This window comes from Canis lupus, chromosome 37 (genome assembly GCF_011100685.1).
Source record: "Canis lupus familiaris isolate Mischka breed German Shepherd chromosome 37, alternate assembly UU_Cfam_GSD_1.0, whole genome shotgun sequence".
Lineage (NCBI taxonomy): Eukaryota > Metazoa > Chordata > Mammalia > Carnivora > Canidae > Canis > Canis lupus.
The window spans coordinates 820,175-835,755 of NC_049258.1; the positions used below are offsets into that span (position 1 = coordinate 820,175).

The 15,581-nt window shown below is 40.1% G+C and overlaps 1 protein-coding gene across 3 annotated transcripts in view; it reads right to left on the reverse strand.

Annotated features, from left to right (window-relative positions):
• The window catches only part of HIBCH (3-hydroxyisobutyryl-CoA hydrolase), a 96,269-nt gene that overhangs the window by 77,837 nt on the left and 2,851 nt on the right, over positions 1-15,581 (reverse strand). The window contains exons 2-3 of one of the 3 annotated variants that reach the window (XM_038585144.1): positions 13,114-13,156; positions 11,258-11,308 (exon numbers count right to left, since the gene is read on the reverse strand). Coding sequence is in view for 1 of the 3 variants with exons in the window: in XM_038585142.1 (XP_038441070.1) it covers positions 13,114-13,156 (43 nt within the window). In the remaining 2 variants the exon portion in view is untranslated. Of the gene's footprint in view, positions 1-11,257; positions 11,309-13,113; positions 13,157-15,148; positions 15,276-15,581 lie in introns of those variants that run through there. The other 2 variants (XM_038585143.1, XM_038585142.1) reach the window with 2 other exon arrangements.

Consider the following 15,581-nt stretch of genomic DNA (forward strand, 5'->3'; position numbering starts at 1 on the left):
ATCTTTTTATTTCACAAAACTGCAGGGGAGGACAAATAATTTTCCCCCTACCCTTCCAGATTCTTAGCTAAGACTAATACAGACAGATTAACAGTAGAAAATTTTCATTTCTTACGGGGGCTCCACAAAGATGTGAGACCCAAAGGCAGCCAGGTAACTGAGGCTCATAAACCATCCTGACATTAGGAAAGAAACTGGGTCTGGTACTTCAAATGGGAAGGACAGCAATTCACCCGGAAGTAAAAAGAGCAAATGTTTGGTAAGCAAGTGTTTGCCCTGCCATGCAGATAAGTCTCAAATATAAGAAGTTATACTCCGCGTATCCCTGCTCTGTTCCTAGTACAATCCTCCTTTCTAGTTTCTTTCAGGCAGTTGAGAGGGAGGTAAAAAGCTCTTCCTTAGTCTCCTGGATCTTGACTGCCTTCAGCTCAAAATAATCCACATGTCAAAGTGATATTTTTAAAGGTGGTATATTCTGCTCCCCTTTGACACTTTTCTCGCTTCCTGAGGTAGGCCTACATACTTCTCTCTTATGACCTCTTTTGCTGTATCCCAAAGGTTTTGGACTGTCATGTTTTCATTTTCATTTGTTTCCATGTATTTTTCTTTATTTCTTCTTTAATTTCCTGGTTAACCCATTCATTATTTAGTAGGCTGTTCTTTAACCTCCATGTATTTGTGGTCTTTCCAAATTTTTTTCTTGTGGCTAACATCAAGTTTCACAGCGTTATGGTTGGAAAATATGCACAGGATGGTCTCAGACTTTTTTGTACTTGTTGAGGCCTGATTCGTGACCCAGTATGTGATTGATTCTGGACAATGTTCCATGTGTGCTCAAAAAGAATGTATATTCTGCTGCTTTGAGATAAAATGTTCTGAATATATCTGTTACGTCCATCTGGCCCAGTGTGTCATTCAAAGTCCTTGAATGATTTTCCTTGTTGATTTTCTGCTTACATGATCTGTCCATTGCTGTAAGGGTGTGTTATAGTATTGTATTATTATCAATGAGTTTATATTTGTTATTAATTGATTTACATATTTGGCTGCTCCCAAGTTGGGGCATAAATATTTGTTGTTAGATCATCTTGTTGGATAGACCCATTTATTAGGATATAATGTTCTTCTTCATCTCTTGTTACAGTGTTTGGTTTAAAATCTAGTCTGTCTGATCTAAGTGGCTTTCTAATGTCCATTAGTGGGACAGATGGTTATCTATCCCCTCACTTCCAATCTGCAAATGTCTTTAGGTCTAAAATGAGTCTCTTGTAGGCAGTATGTAGGTTGGTCTTGGGTTTTTTTTTTTTTTTAATCCATTCTGATATCCTATGTCTGATTGGAGCATTTAGTCCATTTATATTCAGAGTGATTATTGATGGATATGAATTTAGTGCCATTTTATTACCTGTAAAGTTGGTGTTTCTGGAGATTTTCTCTGTTCCTTGCCAGTCTTAGTTGCTTTTGGTCTTTCCCACTCAAAGAGTCCCGTTTAATATTTCTTACAGGGCTGGTCTAGTGGTCATGAATACCTTTAGTGTTTGTCTGGGAAACTCTTTATCTCTCCTTCTATTCTGAATGACAGCTTGGCTAGATGAAGTATTCCTGGCTGCATATTTTTCCCATTCAGCATATTGAATATATCCTGCCACTCCCTTCTGGCCTGCCAAATTTCTGTGGAGAGCTCTGCTGCCCACCTTGTCTTCCAATGTAGGTTTGGGATTTCTTTTCTCTTGCTGCTTTCAGGATTCTTTCCTTATCTCTGTATTTTGCAAATTTTACTATGACATGTTTTGATGTTGGCCTACTTTTGATTTTGATGGGAGTTCTCTATATCTCCTGGATTTGGATGTCTGTTTCCTTCCCCAAATTAGGGAAACTTTCAGCTATATTTGCTCAAATAAACTCATTGATAATAATACAATAATAGGAGACTTTAACACACCAGTTACAGAAATGGATAGATTATCTAAGCAGAAAATCAACAAGGAAACAAGGGCTTTGAATGACACACTGGACCAGATGGACCTAATAGATATATTCAGAACACTTCACCCTAAAACAGAATACACATTCTTTTTGAGTGCACATGAACATTCTCCAAATAAACTTTTTTTTAATCTCTTTTTCCCTCTTCTTCTTCTGGGACTCCTATGATACAAATGTCGTTACCCTTTTGGGATTCGCTGAGTTCCCTAAATCTACACTTATGATCCAATATTTTTCTTTCCCTGAGTTCTTTTCAGCTTCATTCTTCTAAGATTTTATTTGAGAGAGAGAGGGAGAAGAGAGAGCATGCACACAACTGGGGGAAGGGCAGAGGCAGAGGGAGAAGTCTGACGCAGGTCTGATCCCAGGGCCGGGAGATCATGACCTGAGCAGAAGGCAGCCACTTAAACAACTGAGCCACAAGGCACCTCTCAGCTTCATTATTTTCCATAATTTTATCTTGCAAATCTCTTATTTATTCCTCTGCCTCTTCTATCCTTTTGGTTATTACATCTATATCAGTTTTGCATCTTGGTTATGGCATTTTTTTTATACTGGCCTAACTAGTTTTTAGGCCTTTTATCTCTGTGGCAAGGGACTCCCTGGTGTCTTCTATACTTTTCTCAAACCCAGCTAATATCCTTATGATTGTTGTTTTAAATTCTGGTTCAGGCATATTACTTATATATGTTTTGATTAGATCCCTGGCCATGACCTCTTCTTGTTCTTTCTTTTGGGATGAATTCCTCCATCTTGGCATTTTGCCTAGGTATCTGTGTCAGGAAAGCCTGCTCTGTTTCCTGCTCCTGAGAGTAATGGCTTTATTAAGAAGAGGGCATAGACTGCCCAGGGCCTGACATTTCAGGAAGGATTTCTGGTGTATCCTGTCTGCAATCTGCTGTTGTGTTTTCACTGCTCTTTCCCTCAGGTCAGTCCCCTGCAGAGTTTCTCCCTACCTGCAGTGGGAAATATCTGGACTTGTCCACTGTGTGGCAAGTTTTAACTCAGTGTGTTTTGGTCAGCTTGTTAAAAAGAGGTGGGATCCTATTTCCCCTAGAGCTGAAGCTTTGCAGCACCCTATGGTCAGTGGAGGAGAGGGGGAGGTTGTGCTGGTCTTCCAGGGAAGGGGCTTGCTGCTGCTCTGACTTTCAGGCACATTTGCCCTAGGAAAAAACAATAACACTGTACAGGGAGGCGAGGCTTGGTGTATGTGGCTCAAGCCCAACTGTGGGCATTGTGCTGCTCACAGAAGACCGTCTGTGCTGATGGGTGGGGGTAAAAATAATATCAGCCAGCTCTCTTGTCCCCAGAGAGCAGAGTTTCTGCCTGCCACTGCTCAGCAAGCCCTCACAAAAGAAAAAACAATCTCTCATTTGTCCCAGGCTTCTCTCAGATCCCTGACTTCATCCTGTCTCTGTCTGAGTTGTCTGCCCACCCGGTGGCTTAGTGCTTCTGTGTTTTATTTCAAGCACACTGGCTGGGTTTCAAAACTCCACATTTTAGGGACACATGGCACCAAACTGCACTGATCCTCCGGGGGAAGGTCTCACCAGGCTGTGGCTGGTGCCAGTTTGTCCCAGAAGGGCAGTTGCACAAATGCATAGGGGCTTGGAGTTTATGGTAAAGCACAGCAAAAGGCTAGCATCTAGGTTAGCTGCCCTCAGCAGCTGCCTCTACTCCTATGCTAATGAATAGGGTAACTGAATGGCACCCACTGGCTCTTTTGTTCCTGAAGAGGCAGTGCCATGTCCCCAAATACACTCCAAGAAGGGGAACTGCCTTTCCCAGTGCAACCCAGGGGATCCTCAGACCACGCTGTCGACTTCCAGGCTCCTGCCCTTCTTCTCTACAAAGCACCTCTATACCTGCCAGGCTCCACCCCAGTACTGGCAGGGTCTTCTAAAATTTCAGACTTTGAGCTCTGCTGCTTGTAAAAACTTGCGATTATCAGCCCGTCTTGTTTTGGGGAAGTGCTCTTCTTGTGCATTGCCCTGCACTCTGTGTGCACAGTTGCGTTTGCCCTTTGTCTCTCTTTCCTTTCTCTCGGATCAGGGCTCCCTCCTCTCTGAAGCATTCGTGATTCTTTATTCCTCCAAATTAGTATCCACATCTCCTACATGGCCTCTTTTCTCCCTCTAGTTGTGCAGTTTGTTCTTCAGTCTTCAGATCAACTTCTGGGCACTCAGAACAATTTGATATTTATCTAGCTGTGTTCAACAGCTGGGTTGGATGGTAAGTCTATGTTTGAGACTGCTCCTCTTCAATACCCACAGTGGTTCTACTTCCTGGATTAACCCTTACTCAAATGAAAAGACAGATGATAGACTAAAAAAAGCCACACTTTTAGATCCCCACATCATTCTAAATTTTAAAATACAAACATAAATTTTAATATCATACAAACATGTTAAGTATTATTAAAATTTCTCCCCATACTAAATTTCTGTCTGAACCAAGTCAGGTTTACCAGCACCTACAAAACAATTTCATGATGATTTTCACTGAACAGATTATATAAATTATATAAAATACATAAATTAGCACCCAATACCAGAGGCAATCCTTCAAAACTTTAGTATTTGGTTTCAGCTCAGAATGTTGAGAGCTGAAAAGATGCTCATCCTGACCTTGTAACAAGAAAGAAGGATGAGCAGATTGCAAAGTAATGGCTTCTGATAAGCTCAGATAACAGAGGTCACATGGCTGCAATAAAATCTGGAGAATAACAGGTGCGTTCAATGAGACACAGGACCAGAATATTTGCTTATTTCAGGCAAAAGCTTTCAGGAAGATTAATTAGAATTTTTGATGACTTGCTAGAGGCCAAATGTGGGCAAATCAAATAGTATGAAGCTCATGGGGGGTTACAGTCATGCAGGGATTCTGGCTAGCTTTTCCTCCTGGAACCCAACCAGGCTCTCCCAGGGAAGACTGGAGAAAGCTCCCCTGTGTGGTGCTGGCTGGAGTAGGGAAACAGCAAGTACACTAAATCCTTTCCTCTCATCTTCCATACAAAACAAAAGGCTAAATCTACAGAGGAGTGAGGAAGGACTTCAAAGCCTGCAGCCCAGGGTTCTGGTGGAGCCTCACTACAGTGGGGGAAGGAAATAGAGGCCTACATAATTAAAGCCTTAATCTCAAAGCCAAGGATTTCATTGTTAACCAACCACAACTGGGGAAAAGACAGGAGGGGAAAGGAAAAGGAGGAAAAAAGCAGCCTATCCCTGGGGGAGGGACGAGAACACTTCTGAGAGTCACATCCCTTAAACTCTGGTTCACAGTGCTTTCTAAACATTAAGGTTTAATGAGATACAATACCAAAACCATGATCCTTAAAAGAAAAACATTGATAAACATTAAAAATTTCTATTCTGCAAAAGAGACTATTAAGAAAATGAAAGGCCAGAAATTGGAAGAAAATACTTGCATATTATCTGATAAAGGACTCACATCAAGAATATAAAACAACTCTTAAAACTCAGTAAGAAAAGGGCACCCAGGTGGCTCAGGTAGACGTACCTGACATACCTAACATAGACTTACCACCCAACCAAGCTGTTGCATCCCTATGTATCCCATGATCTCAGGATCAAGAGATTGAGCCCCTTGCTGGGCTCCATGCTGAGCATGAAGACTGCTTAAGATTCTCTCTCTTCCTCTCCCTCTGCCCCTCCCCACAACCTACCCACACTCTCTCTCTCTCAAAACAAACAATAACAACAAAATCCTCAGTAAGAAAAATAATCCAATATTAAACTGGGCAAAAAAAATTTGAGTATCTTCACCAAAGATAGAGGGATGATAAACACAGGAAATGGTCAAAATCATCAGAAGATCATTACACCAAAATGCAAACTAAAACCACAATGAGAGGGACGCCTGGGTGGCTCAGCAGTGGAGCATCTGCCTTCGGCCCAGGGCCTGATCCTGGAGTCCCGGGATCGTGTCCCACGTCGGGCTCCCTGCATGGGGCCTGCTTCTCCCTCTGCCTGTGTCTCTGCCTCTCTCTCTCTCTCATGAATAAATAAATAAATCTTAAAAAAAACCCACAATGAGATATCACTACACACATTAAAATGGCTAAAATCCAAAAACAGATAATAACATGCTGCCAAAAAAACAGAACAACAGATTCTCATTATTTGTTGGTGAGAATGTAAAATGATATGACCACTTTGGGAGACAATTTGGCAAATTTTTATAAAGTTAAACATAGACTTACCATCCAACCCAGCTGTTGCATCCCTATGTATTTACCTAAGTGAATTAAAAATTTACTTTTATACAGAAACCTGTGGACAGAAGAGCCAAAATAAAGGAATTCCTAATGGGCAAAGCTAGTAGAGTCTGAGTAACAACATAACGTAACATCAGAGTATAACCCAAAGTATAAAATAAGTGAGTCCACTCTGATATAAATAACTGAATAAATGCAGAATGATCTACCCTACAGAATAGGGACAGAACTTGCTTCCAAAGAATAGAATGTGAAAAGGAGAAAATGATAACTTTAGAGAGGAGAAACTCAACAAACACAACTTTAACCAAGTGATAAAGGTCAGCATCACCAGCTATGTTGTGTGACTGCCATGCATCACTGGTGCATTTGTCAAAACCCACAGATATTCTCTGTTACAGCATGATGAGAAGGGGGCTTTTCCTTTGCATTATTCTCTCTAAAAATAATTTTAACTGCATTTTAATTATTAAAAACAAAACAAAAACACCCGACACCCCCCAGATTAGAGGATACGCTATAGGCTACCTGGCCAATACTCCCCAAATTTTCAAGATCATAAAAAATAAGACTCAAACTATCATAGACCAGAAGAGACTAAGGAGACATGACAAGGAGATGCAATATAATATCCTGGATTGGATCCCGGAACAGAAAGTTAATGGAAAAATCCAGATAAGGTTTAAAATGAATAGTAATATATCAATGTTCTTAATTTTGACGAAAGTACCATCGAAATTATATTCATTTGCTAGGACTTTGTAACAAAGTACCACAAACTAAGTAGCTTCAACAACAGAAGCCTATTGTCTCACAGGTCTGGAGGCCAGAAGCCTGAGATCGAGGTATCAGCAGGACCACACTTGCTTTAAAGGTAGCTATAGGGGAAGGATCTGTTCCAGGCCGGTGTAGCTTCAGGGTGTTCCTTGGCTTCTAGCGGCCCAGTTCCACTCTTCATGTGGCATTCTCCCGGTATACCTGTCTCCAAATTTTCCCTTTATACAAGGACAACAGTCATACAGGGTTGATTCAGTAATCCCTAGTCGAGTATGACCTCGTTTTAGTGATTTATGTCTGCAATGACCCTATTCCAACTTGGCTGTTAGAAGAAGCTATCTGCATGGGCCCTGCGGACTCCTGGCACCTTCATGCTGTCTACGCCATGAGCCTCACCCCTCTCTTTGCCTGGGTCATTTTCAGGGTTGCTACAAGCCAGCAGACGCCCCGCAGTCAACACTGCTGTCGTGTAATGCAACCCACCACATATGCAAGCATTCATCTGGGCCTCCCATGTCACCCCTGTGGAACATGGGGAGCCAGGGAAACCAATACAAACGTGATGCTCAAGGCTGCTCAGTATGCCACTAATAACAGAATCCTTCATCTCTAACTCAAGAGTCTCATATCTTCCACCAGCACCCATGAAATAGTAAAAGGCTAACTATTAGCTTGTAATCGGGGTAAAAATCAAATCCCAAACCCAGCATTGTCCAGCCAGCCCCAAAAGCCCTTGGCCCTCCATCACAGCCTCTCCATCTCTATAAAAATATAACTATCCTGGTTTTTATAGTAAACAGAAAGAGTACATGCAGAAACACACTGTTGTTGTTTTTTTTAATGAATAGATTTTTCAAGTCTTTTTTTTTTTTTTAAGAGGAGATGGGCGGGGGGGGGGGTGCGCAGAAGAAGCTGGGGAGAAAGAATCTTAAGCAGGCTCCATGCCCAACACTGAGCCAAATGCAGGGCTTGATCTCACAACCCTGAGATCATGGCCTGAAACAAAATCAAGAGTCAGACATTTAACCAACTGAGCTGTCCAGGTACCCCTATTTTCCAAGTCTTTTAATCCACAAAGTTCTCCCCTTATCCCTTTCTTTTCATTACAATTTCTGAAAACAACAGGCCACTTAACCTATAAAATTTCCTAGGATTTTGCTGATTGTGCATCCATGGTACCTACTTGCTTTTAACAGCTGTGCATTCTTACATATCAACTTCATCAGTCCCCTATTGATAACCATGACTCGAGTAATTTTCGATTTTTGCTCTTACAATGATGCGGGAACATTTTTAAGGCAAGAGTTTTTATAGGACATTTACAGAGGATCAGATTTTGAGCAAAGAATATTATAGAATCTCTTGTTAATGCCACTGGAATGATGTAAATGAATGGATAGTTTTTTTTTTTCCTACCTGAAAAATTCATAGCCTTCTCAAAACCTGAAAACAACTATTAGTCATTAATCAAAATTATTCAAGCAAAAGGGTGAAAGAAAAAAAGATGAAGTTTCCACTATTAGCATAATTTATGTACATAAAAAATTAAATCCCTTTTCCAAAAATGTCAAAAATTTTTACCTAAGTCCTAGAAAAGGTTTCTATGAAGAAAAATTTATCATTATAGAAAACATTATAGAGGCTAGAATCAGAAATGAAATTCTCATATAACCCAAAGTTGGGAGGGGAAAGGGGGAGACAAAAGAGATAAAGAGGAACAGAGAAGAGAAAGAAAAATGTTTCCAGTCAGAGCCATTATAAAGGAGGAAAAGTGATTTAAACCTTTTAAATGTTCTTAAACCTTTATGGTATATCTAGAAAAGACAACAGGTTCACATTTACTTTTATTTTCAAATATTTTCTTAGGCAATCAGCAAAAGCTGTTCCTTACGGTTATCTTTTGCTATTTAAAAGTTTTCTGTGGAGACTACACTAAATACTTGACTAAACTCTTCACTTAATCCTCAAAACTCCCCTAATGAGTTATATACTAAGAACTCCTTTCCACAGGTAAGGAAGCTGAGGCCCAGAGAAGTTAGAACATTTGCCTAGAGTCACACAGCTCTGGGGCAGGACCAAGATTCAAATCCAGGTTTATCTCATTCTAGAACGAAAGCTCTAACCATTATACCCCCTGAACTGACTCGGCCAATCATCTTCTTCAGATGACATATCATCTCGCCCACTTAAAACCACTCCACAGAACTTTTTCCACTCCTGTAAGGCCTACGTGACCCATTATTTACATCTGTTCAAAAGAGAAATGTGAAGGAAACTGGCTAAAATGTATGAACACCATCAACACACAGCTCTGTGCTGAACTGAATACATGAAGTCTCCCAAAATAAAACCCCTAAGACATTTACAACTTTAGAATATCTACTCTACTGGAACATGGAACTATTCTGGCAAAATCCATAGTAGCAACATTTCCCAAGGTGTGCAAAAGGATGATTACTGCTACTATGTGGACTCAAAGTAGTTTGGGAAAAAACTTAAGCCAATGTAAATAAGTTTCATTCCCATAATACATTTTAGTATATACCATGCAAATATTAAACGTAAACTTTTAAAATACAATGAGCAGTTTTCTCGCTTGATTAAAAAACTTTTTCATGGAATATTTGCCTCTTGGGACTTGTATTTTGCAGGCTACATTTTGGAAAGCACGTTACAGCCTTCAAAAACATTGTGGGAGGGATGCACGGGTGGCTCAGAGGTTGAGCATCTGCCTTTGGCTCAGGCCATGACCCTGGGGTCCCAGGATTGAGTCCCATATCGGGCTCCCTGCATGGAGCCTGCTTCACCCTCTGCCTGTGTCTCTACCTCTCTCTGTGTCTCTCATGAATGAATAAATAAAATCTTTTTAAAAAATGGCCAATGATTCCCTATTAACTTTAAAGACATCCAAGTTATTTGGCATGGCCTTCAAGTCTCCCCACCCCCGATCCCAGGTACATGGGGCCCACCACTGCTCAGCACTCCTTATAATGGATACTCAGAGCCCTGAATGTAACCTCCATTCTCCTGTAACCCATTCTTGCCACTTAGAACAAGCATATTGTGCAACAGAAAACAGATTTTAGAGTCTCAAACATTAGTTTGAGACTAAATAGTTGAGACTTTACAGACCCAAACATTAGTTTAGCCACTCAATACTGTACATCCAATTATTCAAGGCAAGTTATTCTCAGAGCCTCAGAGTCTGCATTGTAAAACAGAGACAACAGAATCACCGCAGCGTTATTATATGAACTTTCACTTACTCCCATCTCTATGTGTTGAAACCATAATTGTTCTTCAAAGCCCAGATTAAATGACTTTCCTCCAGTAAGCTTTCATTGGTTATAAAGTCAACATCAACCTATTCCACCTTTGTTCACACCTCTAATTTATTTGGCCTTTTTATCCCACTTTGTTAGTAAATATTTCTGTCTCTTTTTATTAGACTATTAATTTCTTGAGGTCAGGAATGGTCTTTTTCATAACAGTATCTCAAAGTACTGAGTTCTTTCATACAAAGGCAAGCAATAATGTACATCTGTTCAAGAAGCACAGACTATAAATTGTTTGACATGGATTCTAGATCATCTAAATAGAATAGGACCTGGTTGCTGTCATGAAAATGAAATGTGTTGCATCATTTCATGCAGTCCAACCGGTATACCTTCATAGAGAAAAGAACTACTTTCAGAAAGAAAACCACAGTTTTCTCCATATCCAGGTCAAAATTATATGGAAGAAATGAGCTTCTGCACATAAACTGCTGTGTAAGAGTTTAAAATAGAACATTATGAAAAAAAAAATAAAATAGAACATTATGGAGGAAGAAAGAAAAAATCTTTGAATAGTTTTGCAAAAATACATCCACATCAGCCAAAGGATGCAAATGAGACCTAATTAATAGGTTCCCCTAGTTTGCATTAGGTTGATAAACCCTATCTGCAGAAATGCAGAACTTTGCCCTCCTTTCCAGGTTCAGGTCTCCAACTAGAATCTTTGAAGAGTTACTAGGAATGTCATACTATTATCACAAATCAATCCTGTACACCTCTTATAACTCTGCCGACCGTTCTGCTATAATGGCATGTTTCCATCCCTTCATAATGAAATAATAAGGGCTCTTGTCCTACTGGCTTTCTTAGAGGGTCACAGAAGGCCTGCTTGGGATACAGCCTATCTCTGAAGCACATCTAAAAGCCAACACTGGGAGCGAAAACCATTCAGCCCTCAGACGGTGATGAAAGTTCAGTTTACCTTCCTTCCCTCAATGTGGTTTATGCCTTAAGTCGTGTCTTTCTGTTCTTCCTGTGGAGATATGTGTAAATATGAATCAGCAATACTGTTTTAAGTTTTAACTCCTCAACTCCCGTGTATATGGCTGACTAAAATAATTAAGGGTAGGAGGGCATACTCCAGTCTTCATTTGCCCATCTCTACTTAGGCTTAACTGAGACACATTCTGCAATAGTTACTTAATGCCCACTCTGCCTTGGGCTGTACAGTGCAATAGCAAAGTCTGTGGAGCCAGACTGCATTCAAATGCCACCTCCTATTTACCAGCATATTACATAGTCTCTCTGTCCCTCAATTTCTGGCCCATTAAATAGGGATAAGGCCATAATCCCTTAACCAAAATCCCTTGGGTCCAGATGTGTTTTGAAAAGCAGAAAATTTTCTAGATTTTAGAAAGGTAACACAATACATATGAGTACTATAAAAAACATCCCAAGTGGAATCTGATCAGTACATTGCAATAAAATGCTTTAATACTTCTGCACCAAACTATGAATATTTGTACTTGTTAGGTTAAAGAAAAATGAGCTTCAAGTACATTCAGGTCAGATTTTTTTTAAAGATTTTATTCATTTATTCATGAGAGACACAGAGAAAGAGGGAGAGACACAGGCAGAGGGAGAAGCAGGCTCCATGCAGGGAGCCCGATATGGGACTAGATCCCAGGACTCTAGGATCATCACCTGAGCTAAAGGCAGACACTCAACCACTGAGCCACCCAAGTGTCCCTCAGGTCAGAGTTTTGTCACAAAATGCACTTATCACAAACTAATCACAAACTTATGGTTTTGAGGTTTCAGAATTACAGATAAAAGATCTGTAGTATTACTCTGTAGGACCATAAGAAGAATCAACTGAGCTAATACGTATCAAGTAGTTGCAAGAGCACCTGGCATACAGGAAGTGCTATATCAGAGTGACTTATTTTTATGTGCAAGGTACTTGTCAAGCTATACAAGAGTATTTTAATCCATTTGGGCTGCTCTAACAAAAATATCACAGACCAGGTGGCTTATACAACACTTCTCACAACTCTAGAGTCCAAGATCAAGGCACAGGCAAATTCAGTGTCTCGTTAAGTCCCTTTTTCCTGGTTCACAGAAGGCTGTCTTCTTGCTGTGTCCTCCCTCACAAGGCAAAAGAGATAAGAAAGCTCTCTGCAGTCTCTCTCATAGGGACACTGATCCCATTCATAAGAATAGCACCTTCCTGACCTAATCGTCCCTTAAAGGCCCCACCTCCAAACAGCATCACACTGGGGATTAGACTTCAATATATGAATTTTGGGATGATATAGAGATTCAGTCCATAGCACAGAGATACAAAAATGAATAAAAATTATTTCTTCCTTGCAAAATGGTAAACTAAAAACATCTAAGCTCTGAAAGGGTACTAAGGGCATCTAAGCTTTGGAAGAGTACTATTAGAGGTACAAACAGTAGCTAGCAAGTATAAAATGATTATATGCTAAGCACTGGTGCTACATTTTTGAATTATTTATTATTAATAAGCACTCTGAGATAGATGCTATTATCCCCCATTTTGCAATGTCTAAAAGGAAGCTGAGAGAGATGAGGTAATCTACCCAAGATTAAGTAGTAGATTCACTGCTGAAACCCAAGCATTCTGACTTAAAGGTCCATGCTCTAATTCATAACCTTAAACCATCTCCTACAAGTTGTGTCACTCTAAAATGGGGAACCGTGTTGCATGAAGGTCCCACAAAATCTGCCAGTATTCCTCTACTTCCTTAATAATGATGCTTTACATTACACGTCACAACCTAATAATGCCAACAAAACAAAATCCAAACTTACCAAATGTTGCAGTATGACATTAGTCCTTCTGAATGAATTAAACCTGAAACAGACGTAGAATACAATGAACACAGGAATGTGTGCAGTTAGGTCTCAATGTATAAATATCAAATTTCTTTCCTTTTATTTTGGCCTCTTCTTAAAGGTATTAGAAAAGAAGAGGTTTTCTTAAAGGCTTAATTCTCATTCATTGTGGTAAGAACACGAAATAGTACAGCCACTTTGAAAGACAATTTGACAGTTTCTTACAAAACTAAACATATTTTACCATATAATCCAGCAACTGCACTCCCTGGTATTTACCCAAGTAATTGAAAATTTATGTACACAAAAAGCCATGCACGTGAATTTTTATGGAACTTTATTTATAATAGGCCAAATGTGGAAGTAATCAAGAGGTCCTGCAACAGGTGAATGAACAAACTGGTGGTGTGCCCACATACTGGGATACCGCTCAGCAACGAAAAGAAAGCATCTATCATTCCACAAAAAGACATACAGAAATCTTAAATGCTGAGCAAAAAATGCCAATCTGAAAATTACATAAATGGTATGATTCCAACTACAGGACACTCTGAAAATGGCAAAACTGTGGAGACAGTAAAATGATGAGTGGTACCAGGGGCTTGGAAGTGGGAGAGAAGCACCGGCAGGACACGTGGGACGTTTAAAGTAGTGAAACCAGTCAGTGTGACTGTAACGGTAGAGACACGTCACACATTTGACAATTTTCTGCTCAATATTTTGGTAAACCTAAAACTGCTCTAAAAAATAAAGTCTATTAATTTAAAAAAATGTGGGTAAAGATGAACAAGCATCCTCAGATAGTGCTGTGAAATATATAATTAGGACTGCCTTTCCAGCAGGCAATCTGTAAGTATACAGTTCCACAACCTTTAAAATGATCATACCCTTTTACCCAGTAATTTCAAAAGCATTTGTATAAGGATGTCACAGAGATTTGATCAAAGTTTGATTCATAAAAATGTTCATGACTATTTACATAAGGGAAAAACTGGAAATGAAGTAAATAACAATCTAATTTGTGCACGTACACATATTTAGTTTTCCTATAAGAAAACTGCTTTGTACACTTTTAAAACTTAAGACTGACAATCGTCTTTCCTTTCCAGTAAAAATAAAAATAAACAAAAATGACAATAGAGAATATGGATTCCAAATAAGGTCCTACAGGTTCTTCTAATTTTCCCATCAAGTGGCAGACCTCAGGTCATCACAGGAGAGAATTTTATTTTAAAAGCATTATCTTCAACTGCAAAGATGTCCATTAAACATCACAAGCATCCCAAAGGAGAAGCCACGCTGTCAAAATGCCCACTTAACTCACCCAAACGTCTCAAACCCACCCTTTGCTGACCTTCTATAACCCTATTTTTTTTTTAATTTTATTTACTTATCCATAGAGATGCACAGAGAGAGAGAGAGAGAGAGAGAGAGGCACAGGCAGAGGGAGAAGCAGGCTCCATGCAGGGAGCCCGATGTGGGACTCAATCCCAGGTCTCCAGGATCACGCTCTGGGCTGCAGGCGGTGCTAAACCGCTGCGCCACGGGGGCTGCCCTCTATAACCCTATTTTAAGTTTTTTTCCTTTAAACGAGAAAATAGATATGTGTTGGGAGATGCTAACTGTCCATACAGAGACAGTGTATTTTCTAAGCCCAATATACAGAAAACAGAGGAAAAAAGCTAAAATTCTATGGACTACACTGGGGCCCAGCACCCTCCAGCTTCCAGCAGTGCTAGGGAGCTCAGGGTTTTTCTTTCCTCCCCCCACAGAACATGGCCGTGTTGATTCCATAAAGTTATAACAGAAAAGGATAAAAATGAATTTGGAACAAAAAGGGTTGGAGATTCTTTCCCCACCGTATTTTGCTCAAGGTAGTTCCCTCCCAAATAAACCGACAGCCATGGTATAAAGGAGACGGGACCTCAAAAAACAGGGCAACTGAACACGGGAAGACTACAATTTGCCCCCAGGAGCTTGAGAAAAACCTAAGTACAACGAAGTTTCTTACCAGACTTTATATAATCATGTTAATTTTCTTTGTTCCAATTTCTACTCAACCATTATTTAAAATCTGCTGTTAACTTTTACATCTCAAAAACGTAGTATTCAGAGTCCCCAAATAATTCTGAATTGAAGGTCTTCTCTCTCCTTCCTGTTGGCTCCAGAACTGCCACCTGGTGGAGGGGAAGAGGACACGCACATTCCAGCTACTGCTCATTTACTAAATCACTTTATCAGACTTCCTTCCTTCAGATGATGGTCAACTTATCTGCTTGGGACACCTGTTCTCAAAGTGTGGGTCCTGGACCAGCACCATCCACATCCCAGGGGCACGTGTTAGAAATGCAAGGTCCTGGCCCGGCCCCAGACCTACTGAACTAGGAACTGTGGAGTGAGCCCAGAAACCTGTGCTTAGCAAATCCTCCAGGCGATCCGGATAC